General features: G+C 36.7%; 1 protein-coding gene across 4 annotated transcripts in view; it reads left to right on the top strand.

Moving 5' to 3' along the window:
- Window positions 1-19,177, top strand: part of LOC124169663 (neogenin) — a 354,395-nt gene that overhangs the window by 256,454 nt on the left and 78,764 nt on the right. For all 4 annotated transcript variants that reach the window (XM_046548314.1, XM_046548318.1, XM_046548315.1 and 1 more), the window contains exon 2: window positions 251-410. In XM_046548314.1, the coding sequence (XP_046404270.1) occupies window positions 251-410 (160 nt within the window). The remainder of the gene's footprint in view (window positions 1-250; window positions 411-19,177) is intronic.

Below are 19,177 nucleotides of genomic sequence, written 5' to 3' on the forward strand. Positions count from 1 at the left end.
AGTCATATTTATTTATTACAGTATTCTACCGATTAAAGTTGGTTTTCATCGAGTTTTTAAGAAGTATTCTAGCAGCGTCCGTCCTATCACCTAGGTAACCTTCGTTCTAACACTCAAATATCCTGCTGACAGCGATGCTCATGGATACAAAAACGCACCCTCAGATAACCGTGGTACTTACGTTGACGTTATAACTTCGCCACTGATCTCCATATTTGACCCTAATTGGATCTTTTTTCTTGCCCCCCAGGCTTCGATGTCCTCCGCTTCGAGAACGAGCCTCGGGACGAGGTGGTGGAGCCCGGCGGATCGGCGGTGCTCGACTGCTCCGCCAGGGGCGTCTCCGAGGCGTCCATCAGCTGGCGAGGCCCCGGCGGGAACACGCTCACCTTCATCGGAGATGCCTTCAGGTGAGTTTACACTAAGCATCAGTATCCTTATAGTGGATGGATAACATCAGTGGCGCAGCCAGGATTATGAAATGGGGGGGGAGGTTTATCAGAGATTTCGGGGCCCTTCCGGGGTGTATCGAAAACACCCCAGGGCATAGGGGGGTTGTAACCAGGAAACCCCCCCCTCCCCGTGGATAACATCAGTGCCATCGTGCTTCTATCCATATGCAGCATATATTGGTATCCAAAAGAGTTGCATGCTGATATAGAGATAAGATTTAAGTGCCAAAAAAATGTAACGGCTCATGTGGAGTGCTTTTAAAAAATTTTTAATTTGTTAAAATCACCATTTAAAATTTTCAAAGGTACGTTGAAACATACAGCAACTCCTTAAGGCCGCTATACATGGTGAATGATCTTGCGAATGATCATGCGAATGAAATCATTCGCCGTGTATAACGAAAAAATTCGCGAATGGACCGTCATGCGCATGATCATTCAGTGAAAATTAGAGCATGTTCTATTTTTGCTCGCATGGTCATTCACCGTGTATAGTGGCCTTAAGGAGTTTCTGTATGTTTCAACGTACTTTTGAAATTTTTAAATGTTTTGCATCCATTCAATAGAAGGCTCGTTCAGTAGAAATGGCGCCACCGTCGACAATTATGGCTGAAGTAAACTCCGCGAACTCCCACAATCCGTGCTCAGTCTTCGATAAATTCATATTTGTGGTGGAAAGCGTCTTATATGAGTTAATTTGAGCTTGAAATTTAATTTTCAGACCCATGTTGGTGAGTATCAATGGCGCAACTGTCGGCCATTATGGCAGAGGAAAACTTGAACTTCGTGCGCAACAATCCTTTTTCTATTCAATAATAAATTAAAGTATTGGGATGGAAAACGTTTTTCGTCTATAAATTTGTACATGAAATTTAACTGTGTGAACCTATTCACTAGAAGATTAATTGAGTAGATGGTGTTACCGTCGACCACCACGGCTGATGAACACTCCGCGAACTTCATGCACCGCAATTCGTGCTCCAAATGACGATATATTCATACTTTGGGTGGAAAAAGTTTTTACTGCATAGATTTTTACCCGAAATTTAATTTTCAAACCCTATATTCAATAGAAGGTTAGTTCAATGGAAATGGCGCCACCGTCGGCAATTGTGGCTGGGGAAAACTACGTGAACATCGTGCGCCACAATCCGTGCTCCAATCTACGATAAATACATATACTTGGTTGAAAGCGTATGTAATGAGTAGATTTGCGCACAAAGTTTAATTTTAGGTCCCGACATACAATGGAAGGTTAGTTCAATAGAAATAGCGCCACATTCGGCCATCATGGCTGAAGAATACTTCGTGCGCCACAATTCGTGCCTCAGTCTAACGTTTTATGAGGCATTACTCACCCGTAGACATCCTAGTGGGAGCTGTAAGGAGTCGTTCAATTCCACGTCGTGAAATCAGTCCGTTGCCATCAACAACGCGCGTGGGCGAAACAAATGAAGAGCAATCAGTAACCCACGCCCACTTTTCCGTTCATTCGAGAACGGTGGGAAACTGTGTAATGTGCCAATCGACAGTTCCTTGTACCGTTGAGTGATGTATCCATTTCGTTCGCTCCTTTCTTCTGATAATTCCCGTTGTCGATATTGACGTTTTCAGCTCTTGTCCTTGGATTTGAGAGTTGTCATCAAGACGGGTGAGTTTTAAGTTTTTTTTTGTGGAGCCGTGTAATGGAAAATGCGCTCATGCGTGTCCCTTGGGCGGCCTATATTCTGAGAGTCTCAGGAGGTTTCGTTTACTTTACTTAGACGGTATTAATCTCAAAGTGGGTGACGTTGCGCAATCGTAAAGATAGATACTTGCGTAAAGCTCTCGTTTAATTAAGCTAACAAAATTACACGGTTGAAAAATATTTATGGATATGTTGTTGGATTATATATGACTTAACAAAATATACAGGGTGTTTGAGGAGGAATATCGATGGCTGAGTTCTAACAACACGTTTCTCAGAAATAGCAACTTTTCAGGAGAGCAAAAAAACGATTAGTTTTTCTAATTGTACGCTAAAATTAAAAAACCAAAAATTCATAAAACTGAATAAATAGCATACACTTTCCAAAAAAGAGTTGTTTTTTTGCTTGAAATTTATTTTTTAATGGTATTACACTTTGTTTAAGATACCTGTGTCAAACCGGCCAAATTTTGAGATATGTGTTTTTAGAACTTAGCCATCGATATGCATTACTTCAATGGTAGGGAAGGCAATTTTTAAAAAAATTTGCCCATAAACATGGGATCGGAACTCCTTAGTCACTGAGCTATGGGAACGCAAACATTTTAGGGTACACTTTGCAATTACCATTTAAACGGTCTTTCTTGAATATGCAGCCTTTTCAAAATTTTAATTTATACTCCGGATTTTTAATTATCATTTAAACGGTCTCTCTTGAATATGCAGCCCTTTCAAAGTTTTAATTTATACTCCGGATTTTTAAGGACGTTAAATAATCAAGTTTGGACGAAATGTGCGATTAGAATTGTCTGAAACAATTAATCTCACAATTGGTAAGATTGCTCAATCGTAGGTATTGTTGATACTCGCTCAAAGCTCTCGTTAAACCAATGTCAAAGATTGTTTCAGGCAATAATAATCGCACTCTGTCTTTTCGTCCGGTCTTAATTATTTAATGTTGTAAAAAATCCATAGTATTAAATAAAATGTCGAAAAGTTTGGATAACCAAGAAAAACCGTTTCCATGGTAACTGCAAGGTGCATCCAAAAAATGTTTACGTTGTCATAGCTCGGTAACTAAGGAGTTGCGACTCCATGTTTATGGACAAAAATGCTTAAAATTGTCTCCCCTACCTCCTCCTGAAGTATTGCATATTCCTCCTGAAACACCCTATATATTTCAAATTGTGCTCTGCCTAGTTTGGCATACCTCTACGTTAAATCAGATTGGAACAGAAAGCTTAACCATACATTTTGAATGAGCGACATCTATTCGGGGAGAGCGTGAGGAAATTTATGTACGAAACGAAGGTTTTGTAAAATTAAAAAAAAACGTCTCATTATATTTGAAATGTCTTGAGAAATGTTTGTGGGATCAGTATTTTTCAATTTGTGTTTCACTTGTTTAGATGCGTTAGGCGCATTGTTTTTTTATTGAGAGAGGTTCAAACAATGGCCGCTTTAAGAGACAAATATGTGTGGGGTAAGTCGTTCTTTATGAAATGGTGTTTATCTTCATAGTTCTTGACTTACATTTCTCAGACCCTACACTTACATACATAAACATTTTTACGTACCTCAAATTGGGGACTCAAATTGGCTAATTATGGACTGATGTCTTGTCATGATTTGGGTAAAATTGTCATATGAAAAATTGGTTTGGATGATGGATGCGGTCAATGTTTTAGAAATTCTTTATTTCAACAATATCTTAACATTTTCGTTGTTTTGGGTTTTGAGTTGATAAACAATGTGTTCATTCAATTAGTCATGCTAGTGAAGCCATCGTAAAATGACATAAGGAATAGCAATTAAGATTTATTGTTGTTGAATGATTTATATATAGACTTTGCGTGACTTTGCGTTTATTAATTAAACAGTCATCGACCTGACACAAGCGAGAAAAGAAACAGTTAAACTCCAAGAACACCAACTTATTTACTCGTTACCAACCAGACCGCACCGACAATTAACAATCGATAGTATCGATCAAAGGTATCGATACACCCAGTATCACAAATACATAGGAAATACATACATCACCAAATTTATGCATTCATATTTTCCAACAATTGTTTATAAAGGAAATATTTTTAGTATTTTCTCTGCATTATTTTTGTTCCAATTTAATGACCATTATTTAATTAAATTATCTCATTAGACCCGATTTATTTTATTTGTATTTATATATTTTTGTACTTCCGGATATATTGGCCTTGTACATTGGGGTTCTTAACTTAACAATTAAACGTCACGAATATTCATGTCCTTAGATAGGGCCAACCTACCAAGGCGGGACACGAACCCGTGACCTCTTGTTTGGCAGGCAAAGGCTTTACCCCGTCGCCACCCTAGGCCGGCAAAAGAATTGCATCGGCTGGGAAAAATAACATAGTTTCATTGTTTGAAAAAAAAAACATTTCCAAAATATTGTTTCTTACCACAAGTATAGGACTAGATTAATATGGGCTGATTTTTATTTTCATGGTTTGGCTAAAATTGTTGTAAATCAAAAAGGTTAGTTGATGGACTCATATAAATTTAGCACAAATGTTTCTGCAATTTCTAAACGCATTCGTTAGCAGCATGCGTTAACCTCTTAAATGTTTTTTTTTAGATCGTGAATGCGAGTTAGGAGTCGAAAATTAACGTATTGTGGGATTTATCTGTGCCACTCTATCAGCCTGCAAGTTTTATTTCCATGCCCTGCGCGAACGGTGAACTATTTTACTTCGGACTGTGGAAAACTTTTTTAATACGTAATAACACCCAGTTTCGGTATGAAGTGTTGACCCTACGCTGGCGATAAATCGCGGCGTTGTTGTTTTGCAGCGAATTCACAAGATGGCATTACCGCGTTTGATCCGTTATTTTTTTATGGAAAATTGCTATATCGGTTTACTGCTAGTATGTTATGATTGCCGAGACCCGTTTCTTGAAAACTTTCCGGATTTTATGTCCTCCTTAATAATTTCCAATCAAAGTCAACAGGACGCAAGAATACTTCCTGCTGCCTGGACAAACGGGAGTCGTTTCCTTGTTGATGTTGGAGCTTTTATTTGATTTTCATTGCATTGTTAAAATATTTCATTGTTTCATTCTTAAGCTAATTGTAGATTGGAGTCAAAATTCACTCATTGGTCCCGTAGTTCATCATCACTAGTCAACAATCCGAAAAGTGGTTTTGACGCCGCACTCCACTCAATTCTCCCATCAGCTAATATTTTCACACCTACATATTCTTCACTCTTTCACATCCTTCTTTACCAGGGTTATGAGTTTTGTTCGAGGTTTTCCTTTTCCGTTCCTGCCATCTACTTGTCCCTAGACGATTGTCTGCATCAAGCCATCATGTCTCAAGATACGGTCTATGAGGTTGTTTCGTCTTCTTATTAAGGTTTTCATGAGGCATCTCTTCTCTCCTACTCTTTTAAGGACTTCCTCGTTACTAACTCGGTCGATCCGTTTGATCCTCATCATTCTTGTGTAGCAACACATTTCAAAAACCTCTGCCCTTGATTTCTCCGCTGCTGCCATTGTCCATTCTTCACTTACGTAGAGAAGAATACTCCAAATGTAAGTCGTGTTAAAGTCACGTCAATAAGAATTGATCATATTGACTTTTTTTTATAGAGTTCCATTGATGACGTTAAGTTTTTTATTTGTTTTTGTTCTTGGGTGCTAATTTTTTTTCGTTAACGGTTATTCAGTTATTCATTTTAGGTCAATCAGTTCAATTCTATATCCCAAAGCCACTGTTATGATCAGCCTTTATATCCAACTTCGGAGTTAGATACGTTCAAATAAGCATCAAAAATGTACAGCAAAAAGGTATTTTCTTCTTAACTCGAATTTAGTTACATTATATTACTTATCTCACATGTATTAAGATACACGAGACGTGCCCAAAAAGTTAGTTCGGTTGGAGAAAAAACATGTTATACAATGTTCCAGGATCAAAATTTTATTGGCACATGTAATAACATACATTTCACCACTTTTCTACGTAGTTTCTAGGTTAGTTGAGACAGTTTTCGTTGCGGTCAACCAATTTATCTAGTTCCTACTCATATAATATATGTATAATTGTCTCGTATGTGCTTACAGGGAAATTTAATATAAAATTTTATTTTCTAGGCTTAAGGCACTTGTGCTGATTCCTTTTTCTTTTTTTGCGATCCCTAAGCCGCCATTTCTATGATACCGTTTTATTTGCATTTACTAATAATCTCGCACGCTCGGTAGGAAACCAATGCATACCCAGATTTTGCATTACTTTTTATGTGATCTTGAAAATATCCGCGGCAGTAGCAACTTTCCCGTCGTTTTTGGCAACGCGAGCGAGATTATATGATAATTGAACGAATCTTGAAAATTCCATTAATCTAAATCGAAATCTTTTGTAAGTCTATGTGTACAGGGATAGACCAAAATGCTGCGGAAATAAAATTCCCTGCTAGAACCTCAGCCTCTTGTGTTTTTACGATATGAGGGAAGCTTTTCATGGTGTATAGGGAAAAGTCGCATTCAATTTATTCCGGGGAACGAACGAATTTTTTATCTGGCATACCATCGCTCGCTTATCAAGATTTGCGACTAATAATATTGTTTGTGCGCGATCAAGAATATGGGTTTTATTCACGCATTGGTTTCATTTTGTTTTCGTATTACCCTCGTGGTATAAACGCGGTGAATTTATTAAAAAATTTCGAGTCGATAAGATCTAATCTCTTTTTTATTTCTCCGCCATGGAGTCGAGAATGAACCAGCTTTGGTTTCCCAAATTATGAGGCTTCGGGTTATAATCTTTAATATAAATTATGTGGAGAAAAGAATACGCTGTAGTGGTACGAATTTATTATCCAGCGTGGGGGATTTTGGAATATCATTGTTATCTTTCATTTCATTTTACTGCTGCATATTATTGGATTATCAGTATTGAATTCTATGAATTATAGTGTAGAAAAACATTATTCATCCTATGAAGACTTAAAATTTATGTAAAAAAGAATGTTGTTCTTGGAATTGCGATTTCGAAATATTGATTTTTAGTTTCGAGAGAAAAGAAATATCGAAAGTATGCATAATTCTGAATAAATCACAGATATTATCGAACTCCTTCTTGCCCACAATTTTTATTTTTATCAAGTGTGTTTTAATTTCCAAAATATAGTTATCATTCATGTAATGTTTGAAAGGAAAAATGTAACAAATAATAAATCATCCTGAGGAGCTAAATGGTTCTGGTGATTCGATCATCCCTTTCTATTTTTGGAATTATCAAAAAATCTCACCATTTCTCACCTTATTAAAAAATTATCACTTCCATCCTTTGTGTGAAAATAGTCTCATCCATTGGAAACGACAGATTTTGTCACGCACACTCACAATGTATAGCTTATGAAAAGAAATAGCTCATTGTCAGATTCTGTTCCCGATAGTAGATTTATAGTATCATTTTTACTCATTTCCTTCGTGATTACAAGCGCTGGAAACTTAAATTAATTGAATGGGATGTGAGAACTCTTCATTTGTTTTATATACCTTATATTTGGACCTGCGTTAAGTCCTCATCCATGTTTTAAACACGTCAATCTATCTCTCTGGAAGGTGAAGAGGTCACAAAATGCGAAACGATATTTTATGAAGCTAGTTAATTATTTCGCAAATTCTCATTTGAATTTGATAATTTCATTCTCCCCCACAGGTGGGGCTAACATGATCGAATAAAGAATTTAATGACCTTTACCGGGAAAGAGTCTTCTCATTTTCGAGTTATATTATATTTTAACTCATTAAAGCCTATATTAAAAATCCCTCCACCTGGGACCTCACAAAAGTGGCAACGTGGAGTTGAAATTAGTTCGATCAATTTATTTTATATTTATTTTATCGAGAAAGTATATATAATGAGAAATTACACCTCCAAATGGAACAGCTGAGTCATCCGAATCCGGCTGATATAGGGAATGTGGACAAAGGCTCTTTCTAACTGTAGTTAAATAATGGATTGAGTTTCAGTATCGGAAAATAATATGCGACAATTTTAATTATTGACAAATTATCATTTCCTGGCGTTGATGTTGACCATTGGTGAGGGTGCTGTTTAACGGAGATATTTCCATGTATTCGTCACCTGGTAAAAAAATGAAATACTTCATAAAAATTAACGAAAATGCATTGGCGTATTGTATTTGGTTTTTTATTTAATAGTTCAATTATAATTTTTGAAATCATGTCATGGTCACTACATTTTCTCTCCACCGACTCGAAAATGAAAACGCTAACTCTTCATCAATTCACGGAAACAATTCACGCCGATTGCTGGTATATTATTGGATGATAAGGACCTCGAGGGGGAGCGTGGTACTCTAGTGGGTAAAGAGCTTGGCTTTTCACCCAGGGATCCCGGGTTCAGAGTCTGGAGAAAGCCTCGGGACATATCCGAAAAACAAAATCCTCGTAGTGAGAGATTGTCGAGAGAAAGACATTGCCCCCCATTTCGCTTATTTTGTGAAATTCTCATGCATATGGCTTATTTCGGGGCGACCCGTACCCTAACCTATCGAAACCAACCTTCGGGTAGAATCTCTGACAAGGAGACATAACGAGGTTGACGTTCGGGATCTGAATGCCGATATTATTTCCTGAAACTGGACGGGTAATGTAGAAAAAGTGCAGATGCTTTCTTCCCTTTTGCCCCAGTTTCTATATAGATATTCGCTAGTAAATATTTGTGAGTTTGTGAAGGACTTCGAAAAAACGTTACGGGACCTTCAATTGCTACAGTAGATTGGCACTCAAAGCAAGGAAAATAAGGAGTCTAAAACGGATAGAGGTTTTAAATTTATTTTTCCGCAAACAAATAAAAAAGATTAAAGGAGCCGTCGCGAAAGATATGGAACCAGGTATCTGATTATCTGCGAGGCAATTTGGAAAACACTAGATCCTCAGTTCGGCTTCAAGTGTAACCATTACGCAAGCCATCGACGATCTTACCACACAAGGTTGGGAAAAGAATTAAAATGTGGACTGTCCTAACTGGAGTGGAAGTGAGAATATACCCGAACCGTTTAATAAGTTAAATACCGAACGAATCTCGTAAAATTTTCGTATGTCATTGGATGAAATTACATGAATACATTTTTTTCGACAGAAAAATACTTACCAAAGTTTAAATGTACATATGTAGACTTAATAGACTTAAATTATAAGTTTGGGATTTCCTTATTAGGGACGTGAATTATTCACGAATTGGCCACAGTCCTTCTGACTTTGCATTCTAAAGAAAGAATTCATAATATATTTTTTTCTCATTGTGTTGTGATTAAATTCTTTCATAATTTATATAATGTGTCGGAAGTGTAATTTACCACTTTTCCTCATTGAGGCAATGGAACACAAAAACAAAGACTCATTCGGGGCTCCTTAGTCATTATCCATCATTGGCAACAATATTTTAATAATTTTCTCATTATATATTCAGCTGCAATGGGTAAATTTTTGTGGGACACTATCTAACTTGTGCATGTTTTTAGGAACGGTTAGAAAGCATCAAATCTGAGCGCATTCATACTTCCACATAAAATTAACGAGTCTATTCGAGGGAGTAAATTCGCGAAAACCTGTTAAATAAATAATAAATGAAAAATTTATTCAATGAGCTGCTGCATCGTCCAATGCTGTTTATAAATAATTACACTATTGTAATACCCAAAAAGTTTTTTTTTCAATTATATGAGCTTGATTTGGTCCTGATTATGACGCTTATGCGTTGTTGAAAACAAACATAATAAAATGAGGAATTTTTTACACTTAGCGATTTTTCATTAATTACTGTTTTCATTAAAAGGTCGATTCCCTCTGAAATTTACTTTTTTATCCGGAGGCATTTTCAGCTTGTTTTATTAATTGGGTGATGAAATTTACACTAAAGTCAATTGCAAATCATTTTTCAATGATCGGTGGTTGTGGATTTTTCCATTAATATCTTCTTCGGCAATTTTTGAAAGACACGCACATTATCAATTTCGTTAGAAATAGCTGGTGAACTTGATTCATGAGTACCTTTACAATCCAATTTTCTTAACTGAAATGACAATAACCGTGGTGTACTCGGTGATGTAATATATTCGGTGTAATAACGCGACTTTAATGAAACTGAACTCAATTACTCAAATTAACTCAATACCTTCAACTTTGTCACCTGGAGGAATTCCGGATTTTACAAAATGTTGAGTATCTGTTACAGGAACGCTTTTATGAAAATCATATTATACATAAAAATCATAATGTACAGCAAACATTGGAAAATCTTCATGAACCACCCAATAAATATTTATCAATCACCTTCTTAAAAAGATGCATGATTCAGGTCCGTTACAATGGTGGACAAGAAGAAATGATTTCATCTCTAAATATTATTAAAAAATCTCATCCTGTAACTCCTCATAGTTATTTCGTATCTTGCGCTCGTAATAAAAAGGGAAATAAATTGCCTTTATTCTGGTGCTCCCCCGTATCGCGTTAAAGTGGTTAAATCTCGTTCGAACTTACGGTCGGTGATAATTTTTCCGCTAGGTGGTCCTTCCATTTTTGTCGGATTCGTTATCTTCGGAAAATATGAGATTAAATCGGAGCAATTGATAAATGGACCTCGTAATTTCCGTTTTTTCGGAAAGAACCACGTGGAGGGATGTGCAGCCAAATTGTATCTTCTTCTGTATTTCTCTCAGTGATTGTCGTCCATGTGCTTTCCATTCATCCCTAAGTATAGGGGATTAACGTACCTGTGGAACTGTGGAGATCCCCGTTGTACATATGATTAAATGAAACTGAAATCAACCAGATTTAGGTGCTATAAATTTATATTTATGAAATCTAGGTTTTATTATTAGTGTACTTACAAGCAGACGTCGTCAAAGTGATGTTATGGATCTGGATGCGGATGTTATTTTCTGAAACTATATAGGTAAGGTAGAAAAAGTGTCACGGCTTTCTTCCACATAGGCCCGGGTTCGAGAGATATTCGCTTGTAAAGACTTCGCGCAACATGACGTCCCTTGAGTAATCGCCGTGGTAAGGCACAATTCGGAGTTTCGTTTAAAATCCATAAATTTATATTAAATTTAAAAAATCGCGAAGTAACTAAATAAAACGAATGGGGATAAAATGTAACAGTGATTTCAAAAATTAGAAGAGAGAAAAACACGGCCGTAAGTAAGAGGTAGCGATTTCTCAAGGGATGTCATGCTGCGCGAAATCTTTACAAACGAATTTCTCTCGGGCCTATGTGGAAGAAAGTCGTGAAACTTTTTCTACCTTACCTAAATAGTTTCATTAAATAACATCCGCATGCAGATCCCGAACATCACTTTGGCGATGTCTCCTTGTTAGTAATCGTCAGTGTTCTCATAGTAGCGATTTTATAATGTCTGGTTGACACTAACTGTGTACTTAGTAATTGTTAGTGTTCTCATAGGACCGGTTTTATAATGTCTGGTTAACGCTGACCGTAATATGAATCAACCTTCCACTTTGCCTGGCGGTGAGTGAAAGTTCTGGCTTGCTTGAAGTCTGATCTTATACAGAAGTAAACCAGTGCTTACTCACCGACAGGTTAAGTGGAAGGCTGTATCATCCAATAGTTATCGCCAATCAGGCATTATAAAACATGCTTTTTGAGTTAAATTTAAATTTTACTTTTCGGATCGGCTGTAATACTACGCAATGAAGGGTGCTACCGAAGAAGCCAAAAAAAATCACTAAAGACTCGAAGGTCTTCTAAATTTAACTTTTATGATAAAAACAGCTAATTTTTTGTTAGTTATTAACCTAATCACATTCGGAGGAATAGCAATGCTCAGAACCTATATTTTTCAAGAAAATGCGGTGGAATATTTTCATTTTTGAAGTACTGATAGGTATTAATTATTAGAAGATTAGGTATTAATACGGGTCCTTGAAAATTCAAGATGGTAGTCTAAGTTATGACACATTTCCGCCCACCGTAGCCATACGGCCACATCGTACCATTCTGAGCATATTGTTGGTATTTTATTGGAAAGCACTGGTAGTTGTAAATGAATTAAATGCAATAACTCTTCATATTTTAAAAGTTTTAGTAGTACCGTATTTTAACTTCACACACATAAGGATTGTTAACAAATACAGATCAATAAACAATCTTGGTAACCAACCAACAGAGACAAAACACAACTGAAAATTACAAATGTCAACACCCCCCCGTAATTGAAGATGTGCTGAAACAGCTCTTTAGCATTTCCATCAAATGAATTACAAATTTTTTTTTTAATTATTTTTAAACCATGCCTAAACCTCTCATACATTTTTCATGTTTTATACGATTTAAGCCCTTGGTAAGTATGTCAGCTGTCATTTCCTCAGTGGAGAGAAAATCTACGTTTATATTACCGTTTTCTACTTGTTCTCTAACAAAATGGTATTTCACATCTACATGCTTCATTCTATCATGGAAAACAGGATTTTCTGCTAACTTGAGAGCGCTCTGATTGTCCTCAAAAATAGTAATAATTTCTTGTTCCTGAAATAATTCGGAAATAAGATGTTTTAGATGAATAGCCTCTCTAGTAGCCTCGGAAAGAGCAATATATTCTGCCTCACAAGACGATTGGGCAACACATTTTTGTTTTCTACTACTCCAGGAGACTGGTCCACCTGCACAAGTGAAAACATATCCAGAGTATGAATGCCTATCATTTAGATCATTTGCAAAATCTGCATCAGAAAAACCAAAAATAGGCTTCCCAGTGCATTTGTATGTGAGTCCCATTTCCATAGTACCTTTTAGATAACGAAGTACCCGCTTGGCCATCTTCCAGTGTATATCTGTATGCTTCTTATTAAACTGGGAGAGATAGCTAGTAATGAAGGAAATATCTGGCCGCGTGTTGACGGAGAGATACATGAGAGTTCCAATTAATGACTGGTACGGGACATCTATGATATCCTTACCCTTCTCTTTCATTTGACTAACGTCAACTGGGGTCGAAACAATCTTACAATCTTCCATGCCAAAACTCTTTAAAGCATCTTTAATGTATTGTTTCTGGTCTATCTTGAATACTCCCCTCTTCTCATCTCTTGTAAAATTCATTCCCAGGGCATGTTTGATCTTGCCAAGATCCTTAATGACAAATCTCTTCTTCAATTCTTCCTTCAATTTCTTCTTTTCTTTCTCATCATTGGAGAATATAAAGAAATCATCAACATATAATGTAATAATAACTATTTTAGTTCCAATATGTTTAAAGTAGACACAGGGTTCATGTTTTGATTTAATATACCCTATCTCATACAATAACTTGTGAACTGTTTTGTTCCAAGCACGACTAGCCTGCTTGAGTCCATAAATAGACTTCTGTAATAGACAAACCTTCTTCTCTTCACCTACAGCTATGAAACCTTCTGGTTGTGTCATATAGATGGTTTCATCTAAAGTGGCATTTAAAAAAGCAGTTTCGACATCCAGATGTTCAACATCAAGATTCAGTTCTGCTGCCATAGCCAACAGCAAACGGATAGTTGAACCTCTGACTACCGGAGAAAAAGTTTCTTCAAAGTCTATACCATGAGTTTGAGCAAAACCTTTAGCAACTAAACGAGCTTTGTACTTGATGATCTTACCACCATTGTCTCTTTTCAATTTGTAAACCCATTTACATGGTATTACACTTTTATTTGCAACTCGCACTAGCTTCCAAGTTTCATTTTTTCTAAGACACTCTAATTCCTCCATCATTGCTTTCATCCAATGCTCTTTGTCTTCACTTTGCATAGCCTCTTCAAATGTGGTAGGTTCTTTGTCAAAGAAATTTTTTGCTTGTAAAACAACATGATCAGGAAATTGTTTCTTGTTACGTACCCTTTGAGGATATCTAGGACTCTTAGCAGTTTCTTGAACATTAGTCCCAGCTTTATCTTCTGTTGAGTCTGCATTTTCACAAGGAGAATCCAAAAGAATTTTAACAGCAGCCGCAGCTTCATCTTTTGTTGAATCTGCATTTTCATTGTAAGAATCCAAAGGAATTTGAGCATCAGTACTGCTCTCACCGGAAAAATTATTTTCTAAAAACACAACATCTCTAGCATGGACTACCTTCATATAATTAGAAAGATCCCTAAATTTGTAAGCTTTCTTATTCTCACTATATCCTACAAATATATGTTCCTTGCTTTTGCTATCCCACTTCTTGCGTTCCTCCTTTGGAATATGTACAAAAGCTCGGCAGCCAAATACTCTTAAGTGTGTCAAGTTGGGACGCTCACCTGTCCATTTTTCTTCTGGAGTCATTCCTGTAACGGATCTATGAGGTGATTTATTCTTGAGATACGTAGCAGTTCTCACAGCTTCTTCCCAAAATGACTTAGGTAGTCTGGCACTATGCAACATGGAACGAGCCTTCTCCACAATGCTTCTGTTTCCCCTTTCAGCAACACCATTTTGCTGAGGAGTACGGGGTATGGAAGTCTGGTGAATAATTCCTTCTGACTTAAGATAATCTGAGAATTCCCTATTAACATACTCAGAACCATTATCTGATCGTAAAATTTTAATTTTCTGGCCAGTTTGCTTTTCCATGAGGTTTTTAAACTCTTGAAACTTTACTCTAACTTGATCTTTTGTTTTAATGAAATAGGTAAATATCATTCTAGAGTAATCGTCTATAAATACAAGTAAATACTTATTTCCTTCTAATGATTTTACACTGAATGGTCCACAGAGGTCAGAATGAATCAACTCTAGGCATTTAGTCGCCCTTTTACTTTTGATTTTAAGAAAAGGTTCTCGACTCTGTTTCCCTTCTAGACATGCAGTACATACAGTTCTATTTTCCTCAGGGGCGTAATCAACTCCATCAGCTAATCCATTTCTCAGTAGATTCATACCATAGCGGCAGAGATGTCCCAACCTCCAATGCCAAAGAGTTTGCTGAGAAGGGTTAGTTGTAGCAGCCAGGGACTTTTCTGATACCTGTGACTCTATCTTATATAACCCGTTACTGGGAAGAGCAGTCATTAAAACATTCCCTGAAATACTACAATCATTATCATGAAAAAATTTAGCACCTTCTTTCGTAAATACTACAATAAAACCTTTTGAAACACATTTTGACACAGATATAAGATTTGTAGCAAGATTAGGCACATGAACAACTTCAGAAATACTACTAATACTGTTGTTGTTATTACTTTTGTGAATCATGACATCACCTATACTGTCACTCTGCAACTTACGTTTATCAGCACACACAATCTCCAAACCAGAGTTACTTTTAACATTGAACAGAATATCTTTATGAGGAGTCATATGGGCAGTTGCCCCGGAATCCACAAACCAATCATTTTTATTGCTTTGAGCACAACCACCAACACCTAAATCCGAGAATAAAGTGTATTGTTTCTTGTGTAGCTGCTTGTGGGTTGAACTCGATGTCTGTGCCGTTTTCTTGGTCTTGTTTGGACAGTCTGGTTTTTTATGGCCGGGTTGGTTGCATCCATAGCAGACGATACCATCTTGAGAGTTGTTGCGTTTCGGGAACTTCTTTTTCTTCGGAATAGTTCGAGACGCATTGGATGCAAATGCAGTCTCAGTTGCACCATCATTTTTGGACATTTCATTTAAGAGTTTAGTTTTCACCATGTTCACCGTTACTTCAACTCCTGAATTCTCGAGTGCCATTACTAGGGGGTCGTAATGTGAAGGAAGACCTCCAAGCAAAATAGCAACTAAATCCTCATCAGGAATCTCCTTCCCAATATCAGCAAGCTTCTGAGCGGTATCCATTACGGCAGTTAGGTACTCTTCAATGGACGTATAATCTCCGAGGGATAACCGGTACAAAGTCTTTTGAAGGTTAAGTCTCCGGGCAAAACCCTTATCTTCATATGCATCGGCAAGAACTTTCCATGCTTCAGCAGCTGTTTTGCATCTTCTTACATGTATGATAGCGGAATCGTCCACGCACAAACAAATCTTAGCTAGGGCACGCTCATCCTTCCTGGACTTTGAAGCAGCATCAGTATGATCATCATTTGGGTATCCATCAACAGCATGCCACAAGTTTTGATCTATTAAATACGCCTTCAGCTTAAATTTCCAAGTTGGATATCCTTCACGCCCACACAACGGCTTAATGTGAGACGATATACCGGATGCGTCAGACGACATTATGAAGACTTCACTTACTTCTTATAATTTACCAGTGCTGGGCCCATAACCTCTGTTGGTATTTTATTGGAAAGCACTGGTAGTTGTAAATGAATTAAATGCAATAACTCTTCATATTTTAAAAGTTTTAGTAGTACCGTATTTTAACTTCACACACATAAGGATTGTTAACAAATACAGATCAATAAACAATCTTGGTAACCAACCAACAGAGACAAAACACAACTGAAAATTACAAATGTCAACACATATGAGGCTCTTGTAGAAAACCAGGACTCCTTTTTGCTGTCGAATTGTCGCACATATGTTGTTGAAGCTTGCAGTAGCTTATCCACTAATTAGTTTTATTTTGAAGCCGGTCGAAATAAGACCACTGACGGAAAAACATGGGCGCCAAACGGAAATTAAATATGAACGCCTACTGTCAGTTAATTTCATGCAAATATCATAATAGTAATCAGAAAATGGCATGGTATACATTATTTTAACGCACCTTCATCCAAAAATATGTTTTCCCTAAGGAATCATCCTTTCTGTCAAGGTCACTCGAGGAAATTGAACAACATTAAGGCCGTTTTACACGGGGCACGGAATAGAGTGTTTGCATGGGTGAGGAATAAGCATGAAACCCTTTCCATTTAGTGCATACATGTTTGAAGTTCTCATGTGTTTAATGAAAATTCCATGTGTTTTGTTATTAATTTATTATTTAAGTTTTAATAACCTTTGTTTTAGCATCGAAATTCTGGAGGGTAAAACGACCTGTAATTGGCTATTCGTTACGTGACGTCATCTCCCATATTATAGTTGCAAGCAGACGGGAGCATTGACGAATAACTTACATTTCACGTATTTTACGCGATATTTCTTCATTTTTCTGCAAGTAAATTTGCTAAATGGAACCTGGTTTCGTTAAGGCTTCTTCAAATAACCTCACAGACGTTGACTCCTTCGTGATCGGTGTATACCTAGGGCCTATCTTCGTTTTTGTAAGGTCTGTAACTTCATTTTCCCGAGTTGGGAGAAAATAGACTCGTGAAGCGTTTCATACAACAATTAAGTCTCTAACTCGATTGCATATAGACGATGAAGTAAAGAGTGAAGTGAGTTGTGAATGTAACATCTTCGAGGAATTTATTTCTTCCATGCTGGTTCAACCAACCGTATGCATTTCGATCAAAGGTATCTGACTATTGCGAAGGGGATATGTTTCATATTTGGACTAGTTGTGCTTTAGGGATACATCGAACGCGTATTAATTTGCATTCGTTTGTTCGCTTCTAAGTTCTGTTTGATTTTATTACGTATTAAACCTATTGCCAATTCATTTTGAGATTTAGTCAGTGTTTACATTTCACGCATATTCGTTGCGCTTTTGTTCGTTATTGTTTTGGTCGTTTTGGTCATATTTTGGTTACGGTAGGAGTGATAGTGAAATTCTAAGTTTTTTGATGTTACAATAACTGGTTTAGTAGGTAATTTGTTTCAGACTATTCATTTAATTGTCTTCGCAATGTTAACGTGAAATAACGTAAACTGATTCTAAGTTGTTAGTGATGTGTGGGAAGTGAGATGTGAAGAATCCTTACGAATTTCAAGGAGTGCAAATTCTTTTAGTGTGGTGTGCAAAGTGATTGGAAAACCGATAATTATGCTTTATTAGTGTTACATAATAGTGTTTTATATTTATTGTGAGCCAAGTTCTTCATTGAAACAGTTGATTCGGCATATACTGATTATAAGTATTAAAAAGACAGCTCGTGAAATGTGTGCGTGGTAGTGCTATTTGTGATATGATGAGCAATAAATAAGTACAAGTAAGGGTAATTTTGCATAGTTTTTTATTCATTAACACCTCTAGTAAACTATTTTTCCCTATGTTTCCGCACTTTTATGCTGTCAATATTTGAAAATTTAAATGTAGGGAGGCAGGTTGTTGTGTTTCCTCAACTATATCATTTTAGGAGTAAACATATGTTACTAATTGCTCGCATGTAGGTATTTGCAATGCATCAAATTTGTACCATTTATACATTTACCGTAACGTTATTTTCTTTACGATTCTTTACTGCATTGTAAATTCTTTAAATTTTCATTTTCCACTCCAACATTGTTTATATCTGCTTTTCGAGTATAAATGCTTAAAATACTGACGTTACCAATTATGTTTTTCCATAGTCATCAAGCATACATAATGAAAGTAAGCATCCGAAGTGGAAAAATATGTAATGTATATCATCAATGAATACACGGCCGTTTGTATACTAGAATAACTGCATCTCAAACATACATATGCTTCAGTATTACGCATTAGTCTCTCCTTTCTGAATGGAATAATAAACTCTTTTGTGTGTAATAATGGCATCGACTTAAGATCCCTCCGGGCTGCCAATAACCATTTCCGTCGTAGTTCAGGCTTATCGGGAACATCCACAAAAATCTTGTTCGGTGTAGAAACACGGGTGCTCCCTCGTATCGGAACAAAACAATATTCATTCCGGAATTTTGTCCCACAAGCCATTAATCTATCTTCGCTCATGGCTACGAACTTAAAGAATTGTTGTACGAAATATACCACTAATTTATAGTAGGACAGATGGTTTATTCCGTCAGATTCACCTCAGTGTTCGTAAACAACAATAAACAAGGTTTCCATCAATCGCAAATGATCGGAGGAACTGCAGTCAGTTGAGTATGGGGATTGACGTCACAAGCCGTCTGGCATGGCGGCGTAGTGTTTTAAGCGCAACATTGATTTTGGAATGTTTATTTGTTAATAACAAATTCGCCCATGGTCGTACGACTGTAGGAGTTGGAATTTTGCTT

The sequence above is a fragment of the Ischnura elegans genome, chromosome 12 (genome assembly GCF_921293095.1).
Source record: "Ischnura elegans chromosome 12, ioIscEleg1.1, whole genome shotgun sequence".
NCBI classification, from domain to species: domain Eukaryota; kingdom Metazoa; phylum Arthropoda; class Insecta; order Odonata; family Coenagrionidae; genus Ischnura; species Ischnura elegans.